The sequence below is a fragment of the Artemia sp. Qi Xiang Cuo genome, chromosome 11 (assembly GCF_049724085.1).
Source record: "Artemia sp. Qi Xiang Cuo chromosome 11, ASM4972408v1, whole genome shotgun sequence".
Classification (NCBI taxonomy): Eukaryota; Metazoa; Arthropoda; class Branchiopoda; order Anostraca; family Artemiidae; genus Artemia; species Artemia sp. Qi Xiang Cuo.
The window spans coordinates 58,390,258-58,406,696 of NC_142804.1; the positions used below are offsets into that span (position 1 = coordinate 58,390,258).

A 16,439-nucleotide genomic window follows, 5' to 3' on the forward strand; every position below is an offset into this window, starting at 1 on the left:
CTCGCTCCCTAGTCAATACCTCGCTCTTTACGCTAAAGTTCGAATTTTGTTCGAATCACAAACCCCAGAATCACAAAGGCCGGTTAATTAGAATAGATAGCCCTTTTGAAAGTTATAAAAAACTTTAGCGTAAAGGGCGAGGTATTGACTAGGAGGTGAACACTCTCATATACTTAATCATTTCTGTTTGTTTGTTAATGTTGCTCCTTATTTCCAGTTGAAAAAAAAACTTATTTTTTTATTTAATTTCTGATCATTTTTTTAATAATACGGGGAAATCTGGCGCCCCCTTCATGGAAATGTTCCTTCCCCCAAGGAAATAACCTCCATGGGAATATCCTCCCCCGTAACCCTTACTCCGACTCCCCACTAGAGAAAATTCCTCCTGAAAACACCTGTATACTTCCCAATAACCAATAATATATGTAAACAATGGGCAAAGTTTATAACTTGCAGCCCTTCCCCTGGGAACTGTGAGGGATTAAGTCATCCTAAAAGACATATTTGTTAGATTTTCGACTATGCTGAACAAAATGGCTATCTCAAAATTTTAATTGGGTGACTTCGGGAAAAAAATGAGCGTGGGAGGGAGCCAAGTTGCCCTCCAATTTTTTGGTCACTTTAAAAATGGGACTAGAACTTTTAATTTCCGCTCAAATAAGCCCTCTTACGATATTCTAGGACTACTGGATCGATACGGTCACCCCTGGGGAAATAAAAAAAAAAATAAAAATAAACGCGCATCCGTGATCTTTCTTCTGACAAAAAATACAAAATTCCACATTTTTGCAGATAGGAGCTTGAAACTTCTACAGTAGGGTTTTCTGATACGCTGAATCTGATGGTGTGATTTTCATTAAAGTTATGACTTTTAGGGGGTGTTTCTCCCTTTTTTCGAAAATAAGTCAAATTTTCTCAGGCGCATAACTTTTAATGGGTAAGACTAAACTTGATATAACTTATATATTTGAAATCAGCATAAAAATTTGATTCTTCTGATGTATCTATTGGTATAAAAATTCCGTTTCTTAGAGTTTCGGTTACTATTGAGCCGGGCCGCTCCTTACTTACAGTTCATTACCATGAACTGTTTGAAAAAATGTTTTTTATTTAATATTTATACGGATAGACTAAGGTGTTCAGAAATTTAAGGATTCTTTGGCTGACCAGAGACACTACTTTGGTATTTAGAAATAAAAGAAAGTTTTGACGAAATTTTTACAGGCTCAAGTCACTTTTGGATAAAAACAAGGTTATACCCGATTAAAGTAGCGACAAGGCATTGTGGCGATAGTGTAAAGAGATGATTTGGACTATTTTGTTCACTCCATAATTTTTATGATTAACCAAGCAGACTGAAAATTGAGCAATATTTTTTTTCTTTTTGTTTTAAATTGCTAAAGATAGAAGCTTGAAATTTCCAAGTTTGAATAGTAGTTTTTTATCTGTTTTCGTCTTTTTAGCAGCTTTTGTATCTATATGCTGAACTGGAAAAAATATACAAAGACAGTATAGGCTATTAGTAGACAATATTTGGGAACAAACTAGCGTTGAAATAGGTTCACCAAACTTAGGTTTTGCCACTAGAATGTGACGTCAAAATCAACAAAGAAAACAAATTTTTCATAGATCTGAGCTGCTTTATCAGCAGGTGGTACGATGATATGCCTTGTGCATTGGCATCAAGCTAATCTGATCAAACAGTTCGTGGTAACAAACTGTAAGTAAGGAGCGAATCGGGTTAATAGTAACCGAAACTCTAAAAACGGAATTTCGACACATCGGTCAATAGTAACCGAAACTCTAAAAAACGGAATGTGGACACCAATAGATATATCAAAAGAATCTGCTTTATATGATAATTTCCAATATATAAATTTCTTTGTTTAGTCTTATCTGTCAAAGATTATGAGCCTGAGAAAATTTTCCTGATTTTTGGAAAAAGGGGAAAGCACCCCCTAAATGTCAAATGATCTTAATGAAAATTGCACCATCAGATTCAGTGTATCAGAGAACCCTACTGTTTAGGTTTCAAGCTGTTATCTGTAAAAATGGGGAATATTGTATTTTCAAACAGTTCGTGGTAACAAACTATAAGCAAGGAGCGACCCGGCTCAGTAGTAACCGAAGCCCTAAGAAACGGAATTTTGATACCAATATATATATTTATATATCAAAAGAATTGGCTTTTTATGCTGATTTCAAATATATAAAACCAAAAAAAAAATTGAGGTCAACTAGCCCCTCCCCAGCCCCTTTTTTCCCGAAAATCGTCCGAACAAAATTTTAAGATAGACAACATTTTGAGTAGGGAGGGGCGGTGGATAAATTTTCTGCTCGGAGTTTTTCCAAAGGAGAATTTTCCGTGGAGAGGGAAGTTTCCAGGGAGTGAACTTGTCAGGAGAAATTATATACTGCGTGAATTTGCAAGAATTCTTATACAAAATTCTTTTTATGTCTTGCTTTCTCTTTTCCGTTTCAATTTTACGTGCGGAGTGGTTAAGAGTAATTGTCCGGTTTAAATTTTCACCGATATTGAATTATCTAGAGGATATTTCCGTGGGCAGGGGGTTTCTCCGTGGAAGTGGGGCCTTATTTCCTGGCACTATTTAAAAACGATCAGAAATTAAATAAAAAAAAGTTTTTTTTTCAACTGAAAGTAAGGAGCAACATTAAAACTTAAGACGAACAGAAATTATTAGCCTACATATATAAAGGGGCTGCCCCTTCTCAACACCTTCCTCTTTACGCTGAAGTTTTTTATTACTTTTAAGAAAGCTTCTTGTCGTTCTAATTAAACGGCCCTTGTGTTTCAGGAGTCATTCCTAAAGAATTGGGACAAAATTTAAACTTTAGCGTAAAGAGCGAGATTTTGAGGAGGGCGCAACCCCTTATATATACCTAATAATTTCTGTTCGTTCTAAGTTATAATGTCACTCCTAACTTTCAGTTAAAAAAAACTTGTTTTTTTTATTTAATTTGCGAAGAAAGATCACCGATGTGTGTTTAATTGTTTGTTTGCCTGTTTTTTCCCAGGGATGATCGTATCGACCCAGTGGTCCTAGAATATCGGGAAAGGGCTCATTCAAACGAACATTAAAAGTTCTAGTGCCCTTTTTAAGCGACCAAAAATATTGGGGGGCATCTAGGCCCCTTCCCCCGCCTTTTCCCCCCAAAATCGTCCGATCAAAATTTTGAGATAGCTATAACTCCCCCCTCCTCTCTACAGGACCAGGGGAGAGGTCTTTAAGTTATAAAATTTGCCCATTGTTTGCGCTTAGTATTTTGTATTGAGATGTATGCATACGTTTTCGGGTAGGGGGGGGGCAAATTTTTTGGTGGGGTTTTTTTCACGGGGGAATTTTCCTATAGGGAGGGAAGTTTGCAGGGAGTGAAACTGCCAGGGGAAATTAGACACTGGGGAAAATTTCCAGAATTCTTATACAAAATTATTTTAATATATCTTGCTTTCTCTTTTCTGTCTCAGTTTTATGCGCAGAGTATTTAAAAGTAATTGCCAGGGTAAATTTTCACCAGAATTGAATTGTCTAGAGGATATTTCCGTGGGGAGGGAGTTTCTCCGTGGAGGTGGGGCCGGATTTCCTGGCATTATTTAAAAAACGAACAGAAATTAAATAAAAAAAAAGTTTTTTCAACTGAAAGTAAGGAGCAACATTAAAACTTAAAACGAACAGAAATTATTACGTATGTAAAGGGAGTTGCCCCCTCCTCAACACCGCGCTCTTTGCGCAAAATTATTGTCCCAATTCCTTTAGAATGACTCCTGAAACAAGAAGGCCGTTTAATTAGAACAATAAGACGCTTTTTTAAAAGTACTAAAAACTTATAAAATTTATAAAAAACTAAAGTTTCTTACTACTTTTAAAAAAAGTGTCTTATTGTTCTAATTAAATGGCCTTCGTGTTTCAGGAGTCATTCTCAAGGAATTGGGACAAAATTCAAAATTTAGCGCAAACAGTGAGGTGTTCAGGAGGGGGCAACCCCTTTCACAAACGTAATAATTTCTGTTCGTTTTAAGTTTTATTGTTGCTCCTTACTTTCAGTTGAAAAAACTTGTTCTTTTATATTTAATCAACAAAGGAAATACGGGTATACGTTTCTAAAAATTGCTTATCAATCCGTAAGAGGTAAATACTTAACAAAAGAAAAAGTCTACCCTTAGGTATTATCCTATAGAAGAAGTTATCTGCCATTTTCGATCTAATTTTTGACTATTTGGTCGAACTAAAGCCCTTCAAAAATATAAACCAAGAATCCCTGTAATATTTTAATTTCAAGGGGTTTTAACATGCACACCTCTGTTCCAAACCATGCAAAAGATTCTGTCTTGAACAACGCTATTTGCATATTTTGTGCCCTTAGGGCTAGACGCATCATGTCCCTCTAGAGGTTAGGTGTGTCGTTACTATGTCTATATGATGTATGTGCCATTTCCTACGCCCAAATCAGAGGCTGCTGTTCTTAGGCTGGAATTTACCTGAAAGAATAAATATACTAACTTTGAAAATTCTAAATTCTACGTATCATCATGGAATAATACAGGTAGAAGCAATTGTGTATAAAAAAAACCCAATTCAAAGAAAAAATCTATATGCAGCTTCTATATTTAGCAAAACTACCTATAATTACCTGTATCTTTAATCATTCAAAGCCTCGAGCGAAATCACCTTTTTTCTAATTATCTCATATGCTTATCAAGTATATTTACTTTTACAACTGCCTTTGGACAATTACTAATCATTTAGATTCGAATCATCTGAAGCAACAAATTAAATCATCTTTATTATTACCTAATATTATTGTCTACATAGTTACTTTCATAGTTGCCATTGCAGTATTATCTATTGCTCCCTTTATTTCAAATCGTTAGATACAACACCTTCCATATTTACATTCACATAATCATGTATAGTTACAAATATTTTAAATCGTTCATTTACCTTTACAAGCGAAATTATCTATATATACTTATCGTTATAATTGTATTTATATTACTATGATTATATTACTTTTGTGCAGTCATCTATTATTCTGATTATTATAAATCATTTAAAGCCGCAATTAAAATTATTTTTTATATTGCTAATTACCCTTGCATAATTGCTTATAACTATTTAGATTTTGAACTTTTAGGATCCTCGATTGAAAATGATATAACTGCTTAGTGTAATTGCCTGTATAATTAGATATACAGATATATCTATACAGAATTACCCAAGGCTGTATCCAGGGGGTTAGGGGTTTGGCCCCCCTCCATCGAAATGTTTGTCCGACTCGTAAAAGTAACAAAAATGAAAATAAAGAAATTTTTGATGTGTTTTCTAAGTTTTTTTTTTTTTAAGCCTTCCCCTCCGAAAAAATATCCTGGCTATGGTCCTGGAATTACCATTAATTGGATATATTTTAAATCACTAGAAGCCACAAAGTAAATTAAATTTATATAAACACCTAGTATAATTACTTTATAATTACCATCTTAATTTGTTTTTATAATGACCTAGATTTCTCGAAGTATTTTAAGAGCGGCAAGGGTAGCGATATCAATTACCGGAGCTGGTCAAGTTTTGGAGACATTTATGCATCTGTACCTATGGCAATGGGTATTCCTCTATCAGTTGATATGCACTGGCTCAGTCTTAACACAATCGTTGGTAATGTAGCCGTAAGCAGCAAAGAACTCGAAGCTGAAATAACTGGAAGGTAAATTACTCAGTTTGCTAGGATAGACCGTACTAGCTCACCTATCCGAATTGTTAATGCGTTCACTGCAAAATAGTAGATTTGGTGTAAATGACTTTTAAGGTTTGATATTTTAAAGATTGCGGTACCTTAGGGATTCTCAATATTTCCCATTGCAGTCTAGTTTTTATTCTCTTAGACCACTTTTAAGTCAAGCAAGCGCAATTTGAGGACGAGGAAGGGGCTACGCTTGTACCGCTTGCTGATGAAGACCAAAATTGTCAAAGAGGTAGCTTATGGTGTGCCAGATTCTTTTTATTTTTACTAAATCTGCACTCAAGGACAGATCCAGCTGGGCCACAGTCCCTCAAGATTTTCTGGTGCCCTCTTTTGGTGTTTTCTCCTTTTTATAACTTTTCAATTTGGTCAAATATTGGCGCCCTTGTCACATCCCCCCAAAAATTTTCTCTAGATCCACCTTTGTCTTCAATGATTATAACAAGAATGATGTCAAACTGGATTTACATCAACGGAACAGCATGAAGTGTTGCAGTAACCTTTTGTCAGATTTGTCAACAAAATTGTCAATGACACTTTCCTTAAGGTGGTCTGGAAATACCGTGCTTTTTTCAAGACAGTGCAATTAAAGTTTAGCTTACAGCTCTTGTCAGTTAAGTATAAAGCTAATCTTGTGTTTTTCTATCTTCAGCTGGGGATATTAGAACACAAGCTCTTCTTCGTTCTAACAAAATTTGATTGTATTGTACCCTAATCCCCCCCCCTAAATATTGTCCGTGGTTGATTATATTTTATTTATCCTTAATCAATTGTTCTTTTAATTTTCTGACTTTGGCCATCCCGCCGTGAGGGAGAAGGGCTCAAATGCTGTTCTGCATAAACGACTGACAGAGAAGCTTCACTGCTGTTTTAAACGATCTGCGTTTGTATTTTCTTTGTGGCCAGCATTTTCTTGAGTTCAAAATAAGATGTAGGAATTCAGATAAGGCCAGTCAGTAGATAGTATTCCTTTGAATAGCATTGTATATGAATTTGCTATAAATACGCGTGAAATCACGCCTATTGAATCATCACAGACGAATCGGAATCATTCCAATTTTGGTTTAAAATGCTATATTTTATCTCTTCGGCAGTTTAGCAGCTTTTTTAGTTTTACTATTTAACGAGTCAAATAGCCACCGGTAATATTAAGACAACAAGAAGGGAGTCATAAGGGAGAAGGGAGACAACAAGAAGGGAGTCAGCTATCATAGATATTACTGGATCCCAGCATAAAGCTTACATAGATAAAGTTGTCCACCAAGAAATAAAATGTATCTCCAACTGAGCTCGAGGTTTCGTTGTTGCTATTTTTTACATTTGAAATTTTAATCTCTGTCCCTGGTGGTACTAAATCAGCATAATTATGAATCATTTTGTGTCTATTGTAACTTAAGATCGTTATTTCAGGTAAATCACCCAAATTTCGGCTTTAAAGTCCATCATCTTAGGACGTTTCGAATTGATAAACATTTGGCTTCTTTTGAAGTTTTACCGCAACAAGGCAAAGATATTTTATTGTTAACGCTTTTGTTAGTTCCAGAATTCAATTCACTTTTGAAGTTAAACTTTCTACTCTCCGTACTTTTCTATTCTCTATGCTCTGAGTAAATATACAAAGATTTTAGAATACTATAAAAACCAAATTATTACTTTAATCGATCTCCATGTTTTTTTTTATTTGTTGGGGAGGGTAGGGGAAAACGAATGTTTTTGCAGATACCCTTACACAGCTAAAGGTCGATATTTAATATAAGTAATAAATAATTGTAATTTTATCTCGTAATTTTATCAATTAGTCTGTTTAAAATAAAAAAGAGAGACACCAAAGATACTAAAGAGTTCCAGTGTGTGGGCCTCTTAGCTAAATGTAATCCATGTTTGAAGCTTAAGTCTTTGGTCATTGAATGGGGTCTTTGAGAACATATTTCGCTTAATTTTTTCTTTTCAGCTATGGATGGCAAGTATTCAGCAAACTATCGTATGATGTCCCGTTTGTTAACAAAATTGTCAGCTCTGGTGTTGACCTTGATACTTGGATCTCTCTGCCTCTACCAGGATCAATGTGCATCAAGGTTAATTTTTGCTTATTATATTTATGTACCTCAAATAAGAGGTTGCTGTGGGTCCCAACTCCTATATAAGCTTCTTCCTCTGTCCCTATCCCTGGATGGAAAACACCTCCCTGGAGGGTCTCATAGTGGCACCGGAGTGGATCTTCTACGAGTTCCTGTAACCAAAATCGTGATTACAGACAGTGCTGCGGAGTGTCTACAGGCGTGGTTTCCCTCTATGAAATTATACCCTAATAAACTACACAGTGCAATACTGAATATTTGGTTAATAAGGCTTTGAGGAGATTGGAAGGTAGGGGTGCTGCAATGAATTATTAGTAGCGATAGTAATAAGGAATTGGCGGCTATGTTCTGTGTGACAAATATAGCTTTTAAGCTGATAAGACACACACGTTTATGTCATTTTTTGGGGAGTCATGGCCACAAACCAAATTGTCTTAAATTGGGATCCTCTTGGTTCGACGGCTTAAGAGAACAAGTTTCAAACTAATGAGGAGGAACAAGGTTTATGGCCTATTACCGGGACCTCCTATCCCCCCACCTAAAGAGGACGTTTTTGTGGCTTATTTAGGAACCAGGTGCAAAAGTGGGTGCGGAAGAGGGACTAGTTTACCTTTAATCTTCTTAATCTCCTTAACTCTTGAATGGAAATTCATATTCTCCATAAAAATTCTAGTAAAATATAATCAAACCTGATCTAAGCCTGTTTAAAAAATTTCTAGTTCTGCTGGATAGCACAACAATGTTAGAGGTAGCCTACTTCTAAATTTTAATCCCTATTCAAGCCAAATAAGACTGCTAAAAATTGTTGACTATTCAGTTTTATATTTTTGGGGTTATTTAGGTAATTATAAAACATAACTTAAAATCAAGTAACGTAAACCTTTGAGTTGTAGAAGATTGTAAATTTAATTTCAGGGGCTCACCAAAGTCAAAATCAATGTTTCGGTGCTAAGTGTATTCTATTTTAGTGTGTTCTCTAGTGTATTCTGTGCGACCTTTTATGTATCGGTGTAAAACGAATATTCTTATAGACAAGCGATTTTCGGCAATCAATTGAATTTTTTTAAGCACAGTATTTCCTTGGCTGAAAAAAATTTGCTTTATTAAACTTTTTTATTATTGTTTACCTCAAAAGACATCCTTGATTACACTATAAAAACAGCATAGAAACCAAAAGAACCTAAAAATAAGAACATAGAGTTTAAATATATGAAGTAAAAAAGAAAATCAATAAGATCTGTTATGATTATCAAGACTTTCGGCATGATTTGACATAAATACTTTAGTAGATTTTTTATTATTCATATCATTAACTTCAGAATAAAGTAAACATACTATTCGATGCCTTTTTTTATGTTCTTTCCAAACATAATAATCATTATTTTTCGGAATTTTACCCCCCACCTCTATATATACGAATTCAGGGTATATTTGCACATTATGGGGATGGGAGAAAGCTTAAACTTTCCTCCCATTTACATCAGAAATAAAATTTACCCCCACCCCATAATGTGCAAATATATACCCTGAATTGGAATATATAGGGGTGAAGGGTAAAATTCATTTCCGACAAAAATTATTATTATATTGGGAAAGAGCATAAAAAAGGCATCGAGTGCTATGCCCACCACCACCCCATTCGTAAGTCAATAATATGAATAACAAAAATTTACCAATGCTTTAGTTATTTTTCATAAGGATATAAAGATTGACTTTGTTGGATCAAAGGATCTTCTTTGGAGTCTTTTTCTTGTTTGATTTTTTGGAAATGCTAATGCGATATCTCCAGGCCCTACGGAAACTGGGCCAGGTATTGTCAAGCAGAGATCAATCCACTCTGTTGCCAAAGGGTTGGACTACTGCGGGGCTCCCACGGCGTCAGTAAAGTTAATAAAGTTTTTTCTATGAAACTACGAAGCATAAACTTTCTCTCACTCACACAAGAGTTCCACCTTTTTGAATTAACAGCAATGTTTCGTAAAATAACTGAAATAATCAGACGTGGAACTGAGAAAACCATCTTTTTAAGAATTTCTTCCTTTTAATAAGTAAGGCTTAAATAAAAATAGCTGTTTTCCCAATTCTTATTCTTTTACCAAGCAAAATATTTAAACAATTATTATTGGTAGACACTAATTAGTGTGGTTTATTTGAAGTTTTTCACAAGTCATCTGCTATTGGTTCAGCTTTACGGACTTTCTTGGTAAAGTTAAAGAAAGTTCAACTTTTTTCCGATAACATTAAAGTCAACAAAGTTATACGAGGACAACGGTTTATTAACTTTATCGACACCGTGGGAGCCCTGCATAAAGGGTAATTTGCGTGTTTCCGCCAGTCTGTCCGTCTTAGCTGCCAATATCGGAGCATAGCTGGAAGGCCATTGTTGGCACTTAAAAAATTTCCCGAGGTCAATAACGAATCAACATTGCCAATAGAAAATGAACTCACCCTGAGAAAACAGCAAACGAAGCAACTGGTTCTATATTCTGTGTAACTTATTTGTAATATCAAACTATCTCCCTCTTGATTATAAGACACGGATTAATTTGCCACTGCTTTTCCTGCTCTACTTTTTTTTCATAAGACTTCACTCTGGTGCATCTTCTTTTTACAAATGATCCTTGTTTTGAAAATATATCATCACCACCGAATTTTCAGGCCTTGAAACGTGTCACGGATTGCCCTTTTTCGGGTATGCCTTGATTAGTTGAGTTTGACATATTTCTGGCCCTACTCTGCATTTTCTTTTAATAAAGCCTTGGCTGGACTTACCATCATTTCTTGAAATAGGATCTTTTTATTGAAGGTATATCTTTACCACCATATTTTAAGTGAAAAAACGATTAGCGAAGACCAACTCCAACTACAAACAGCTTACCACATCACATCTGACCATCTGAGATGATTGGAGTAGAAAGATTGTCTTTACCACTATAGAAAACTGTCTCCACCTCCGTACTTTAAGGAGAAAAAATTACTATTGAAGACCTAATCCTACTACAAACAACTTGCCACAGCACATGACCATCTGAGATCACTACAGTAGAAACCTGTCTTCCCCACCGTACTTTAACGAGAAAAAATTACTAGTGAAGACTTACTCCCACTACAAACAGCTTAACGCAGCACATGATGATCTGATATCGCTATAGTAGAAGGTTGTGTCAATTCCCTGGCTACGTATGTCTCAAGGGTAGGTATTCCATGAGTGACACGGCTTTGCGATGTTTAGGAAAGAACTGCATCAATCATATTTGATCAACTGTTTGAGATAGAAGTTTAACCCCTCGCCCAAAAAATGTCCCGAAAGACCCAAAAAAATCTTAAGCTGTGGAACTAGAATACCATTCTTTTGTAAAAAAAATAAATCCACAAATGAAGTTAAACTAAGAATCAAAAATGCTAAATATTGCACTAGTCGCAATTTGTTCAAATAAGATTCTGTCAAGGATTTTCAATCTGCATTAACGAAAAGCCCAGGGGCGAATCTACAACATTTTCATGAGGGGAGGGGGCAAGAGGGGTCTACTTTCGGATATTCAAGGAGCATAGGCTATGTAATAATTTTTTCTTCACATTACTGGGGGACAACTGCCCCCCCCTTGCCCCTCCCAAACGACCCCCCTGGAAAAGTCCTAAGTTGGATGCTTATACCCATGAAGCAGTGGCGTCCTTTCACGGAAATTAGGGAGGAAAATATATTTTCCAAAATTTAGAAGGGATAATTTAGTTTTTTGATATTTTTCGATGAGAATACCAAAAAAATAGTTAAATTTAGGCGACAAGAGCCCCATCCCTCCCCCCCCTAATGTATGCCACTACATGCTAGGTGTTTTGACTTGCAACTTTACCACTAAAACAAAGTCGCAAAAATCAGTTTTTCCATGATAATTTATCTTTTCGATTCAGAAAAAAAATCGTTTTAACAAAATTCTGACAGAATATGGAAGCATTTTAACAAGGAGCACGAGCAAGTGAAGTCACAGCGTACATGCCAGCCAAAATACGCCGACGCTAGGTGGTGTCAGTGATTTTTATCGACATTATCGCTAGTTTCCGCTCTTTTAAGTTACCTAGACTCTTTGGTTACAACCATTAGTTAAAGTTTTTTTCTAGGGGGAACCTAGCCAAGGAAAGATGAGCATTGAAATGGAACCAATGAGAGGCAAGATCTCGGTTCTTCATTTCCAAGTTAAACCTTTTACGGCTGTCAAAGACTTTGAAGATTTCACACCTGTTAATCAAGTCAGTGATGTCAAAATGGTCACAAAACATAAAGGACCTATAGAGGTAAATATTTATTTCTAAAAATTAAATAAATAACTCCACTTTTTTGGTACATAGAATTATTGCTTTGCTTAATGTGTTTTTTTTTTTTTTTTTTTTTTCTACGCTTTTGCCTATGTAAAACCTCTACTACTTCTTCATATTTCGTGTTTTTTATATAAATTATCTGTTTTTGTGTGTGTTTTTTTGGAAATCGTTCTGAACTTAATCACTACTAAAACATGAAGGGGTCAGCCCCTTTCCTCCATCTGGTGTACATCTCGAAGCAACGAGTATCCCCGTGAGGATTGGCACAATTCCACCACGCTTGGTAGCCACATTGTGCGCGTGATTTCTGAAAGTTGCTGACAGCTCGAAACATGTAGTTCGAACTGTTATTTTGTCAATAGATATACAGGGATTTTACAATTTGTTTTCCTGAAGAGGATGATTTCTTTGGCACTCCCCCTCTAGTTTGACGGCTACCCAACGCCTAAGAAAACTCCCTCGCTACGCCCACAATCACGGCTAGATTAACCATTTAAACGAACACAATTTTAAAGTTAATCCATTTACAGCTGTCAGATTTTGAAGATTTAAAAAAAGGTTTACAACAAATAGAGATAAATAGAAGTAAGGATATAGATAGATAAATATTTATAGATAATTATTTACTTATAAAAAGTACAAAAACCACATACTTTTTAGTTATACAGTATTATTGCTTCATACTTACTTTAGTTTTTTGTACGTTTACGTTTTTCTGCTCGTAAAAAGTCTACTTCCCCTTTCTATACCCTCGTTCCCACTCTGTCCGTTTCCTATTACCTACGATATTAAAAATCAAAATAGGTTTAGAAGTCTGCGTGATCAAGACTATGATTTTTCCATTCTAGTTTCTTAAATGTATGGTCTAATTTACTTTGTTTTAATTGATTTTCTGGATGTTCTCTTTATCTGTTTTGCTGTTTATATGTAATATGCTGCATTTTATTGTTATTTTTGTCTTTATTTATCATTGCTCCATTTGTTAATTGTTGTTTGAAAACAGGATATTAATGTCATTCATTTACATTTATGAGGTTTTATAATGGAGTATCTATAAGTATTTTTAAGTCTCCTGTTTTTTGTGTTTTTGTTTTAAAGTGCAAGTTTCTTCAAATTGTTATACACCTAATCATTTCTGAAGTGTATTTTCTAAATTAATGTTTCTTAAGCGGTGCTACACGTATTCCTCCAAAAAATCCCTTCCCTTGAAAATTATTCCCCAAAAAAACTCTTCTGTGGAAAATTCCTCCTACATCAAAAATTGAGCAGCCAAACGGAAAGTATGCAAATAAAAATAAACAAAAAAAAGGAAGGAACTGTGGAATACTCCACCTATATTCCAAAATATCGGCAGAATATATGGTGTAAAATATCCTGTAGCATTTGCTTTTACATTTTTATTTCTTTTAATTCTCTGTTTCGGGTTTTTTGGCAAGAGTGGGGGTGAGTTATTATAGCAATTTAAGAAATATCATAGCAAGTTATCATAAAGTTAAAGAAAACAATTTGGAAACATGGCATTATTGGGAACAGTAGAAGCGTTGCACTATGATGGAAGTGCACAAGAGATAACAGGCGGGACAAAGAGATAGTAATAATTACTTCTCATGGACTCGGTCTGGTACCAAGAACTATAGTACATGGTATTAATTTACCCTTTGCAATCGATTAAGCGTCTATTTTATTCATTCAGTTAACCTTTGGACTTCCTCAGGAAAACGTATGTAGACCTTAACTTTGGGGTTTCATGGGTTTGTAAAAATATGATATCCTTGCCATTTTTGCAAGCTATTGCCTATAATATTAGTATACAGTTCTTTTATTACCCATGGCCCTAAAAACCATGAAAAAATAGTTAAAGGAAATAAAATGTAAAAATAAATCGTACAGGATAACCTACTCCATATAGTCTACATTTCTTTTCTACATTTCTTGACTTGATTCTTATTATTTTTCTTGACTGCCCATGGGCTACTCAGTTTCACGTGTGGGGAAAACTATCCAGGGGGATTTGTCCGGAGGAATTTTTCGGAGGTATTTCTCCTGGGAATATTTTCTAGGGCGGGGGGGGATTTCCTGTTGGGAATACGTCGAAGCCATCTATAACAGATGTTCTATATGAATGCCTCTGCAAATGAGCAGGAACCCCCAGCAATAAGGTTTTTGTAACAAGTAATACCTCAGGAATAAGGTTTTTTAATTTGTAAAATTGGTGGAATATCAACTTATCCATTTTAATGTTTCTAACTATGAGCACTTCTCTAGCTAAGCATCGCTTATTTTAGGTCAATCTTCCATTGTCTAAAAAGCTGTTTGGCGTGGAAACTGACATTCTTGGAATGAAGGCTAACATTTTACATAAATCCGATTCCAAGAAATTAACATCCATCACCACTCTTAACTCTATTGTAAGTATATTCTCCAACGGCAAAATTGTTAATAGACTTATGGGTCTAATGGGAAACCTACGATACCGAGAGACAAAATTGGTTCTCGACATTCCTGCTTCAGAAACGAAGGCCTTCAAGTTTGATCTTGAAGTTGGTAAGTTTTTACTCGGTACAATTTTATACACTTCGGTTCATGTTTAGGCTACAGCCAAGTATACACCTTGAATGAGCTGATGGCTTAATATACTTGAGATCCTCGGTTCACGACTATGACACTTGGTCTCCTACAGATTTTATTGCCCCTTTGGTCATTTCAAGACGGTCGACGTTTTTCTCTCAGTGTAGTCACACGGTCTTTCGGGGGGGGGGGGGGGGTCAGATATTGGAACAGTTTTGATAAGAATATAAAAAAAATATTAGTGCTCATTCTTTTTGTTTAAGAAAGGATAAAGTGTGATGTGGAATCCTTAGTTTAAATCAAACACACAACATAATAAATAATCAATGTAAGAAGCAGCGCTTGTGCATTTTTAACTCTGATTATTTCCTTTTTGTATTGTCTTTGTTTTTTGTTTTTGTTTTGTTTTTTTGCCTAGTTTTGGGGATATTATTGCGATGTATCAGTATGATCGATTATTTGCAAGGCTTGTGGTGCCGAAGGGTTAATTTCAATTTCTTTGGTTAGAATGTTTTATTTGTAGTAGCGTATGTTATTTATTCCACCCCCCCCCCCCTTGGACTAATTTTTGCTACTTGGGGTTGGGGTGTTAAATCAATATAGCTTTTTTTATATAATTTTTTCTCTCTTTATCTCTTAAAAAGAATTATTATATTAGATGACCAAGATTCGATTAATAGTACCAAATTATAGTACCATATATATAGTACCATATTAATAGTACCATATATAATAGTACCATATTATAGTTCTGCTTGAGGTACAACTGCAACGCCGATAATTATCCCGTTCCGTGCCTTTGTGGAGTTGGGCTGTGCTCATCTTCCAAGCGTAGTTTATATGATTGACGGGTCATAATAAAGATTTAAGGTGATTTTTTTTAATTATAACAGATCGAAGCTTGGAACAAGACTTTTCCTACATCTATGTTGAATTTGACAAAAGATAAGGCCATGGCACTAGCAGGAAATATCTAAAACTAGACTAGGGGTGATAGATTCGGTAATAGATTGATTGGGTTTGATAGATTAGATTTAGTGATAGATTAGGAGGTTTTTTTCGAGGCAAATTATTTCAGTTCTTACTTCTTTAGTACAAGCTTGACGTTAAATTAAAGCACATTTACCATTCATTAAACAGCCTTTTTTGGGCAGTTTGATCTATTGTAAGGTTGGACATAAACAAGAAATAAGAGGAGATTCACAAAAGGAAATTCAAAAACAAAAAGAGGTTTCCATAGCTGTATTGGAAGGATAATATGCCATGAATATTTAAAATTAGAGTTGAAAGTAAAAAATACGGAAAATGTTTAGAAATATGGGAGAGTAGTGTGCATATTTGTGTTAGGCCTTTGCTAAGATGAAGTATCACTAGTGTTTAAAAGTAAAATTAGGATGAAAAAAGGATAAAATTATTGCTTAAAAAAAGAAACATAGGAGGTCATTATAGAATGGGGCACGAGATTGCGCAGATCCATCGCACCTGCTACTGGGATTTGCTTTCATTACTCTTTTAAAAAATGAAGTTACAGTTGAAAAGAGAGACAATTGGAAACCTGAAATTCATAGGACGAATTAGAGTATTTTACTGAAAATAAAACGTATTTAAAACATTTTTCTGTTTTATAATTGTAACATTGAAAATTGGGAATGCATATAATTAACAATTTTGAGAGAGAGGGAAAATGCCAGAAATACTCTTATTTTGTAAATCTTGATTATT

The 16,439-nt window shown here is 35.0% G+C and overlaps 1 protein-coding gene across 1 annotated transcript in view; it reads left to right on the plus strand.

Annotated features, from left to right (window-relative positions):
• LOC148947173 (vitellogenin-like) overlaps positions 1 to 16,439 on the plus strand; it is a 117,366-nt gene that overhangs the window by 76,275 nt on the left and 24,652 nt on the right. The window contains exons 18-21 of the mRNA XM_089096914.1: positions 5,523 to 5,721; positions 7,709 to 7,832; positions 11,952 to 12,125; positions 14,435 to 14,693. Of these exons, the coding sequence (XP_088953040.1) occupies positions 5,523 to 5,721; positions 7,709 to 7,832; positions 11,952 to 12,125; positions 14,435 to 14,693 (756 nt within the window). The remainder of the gene's footprint in view (positions 1 to 5,522; positions 5,722 to 7,708; positions 7,833 to 11,951; positions 12,126 to 14,434; positions 14,694 to 16,439) is intronic.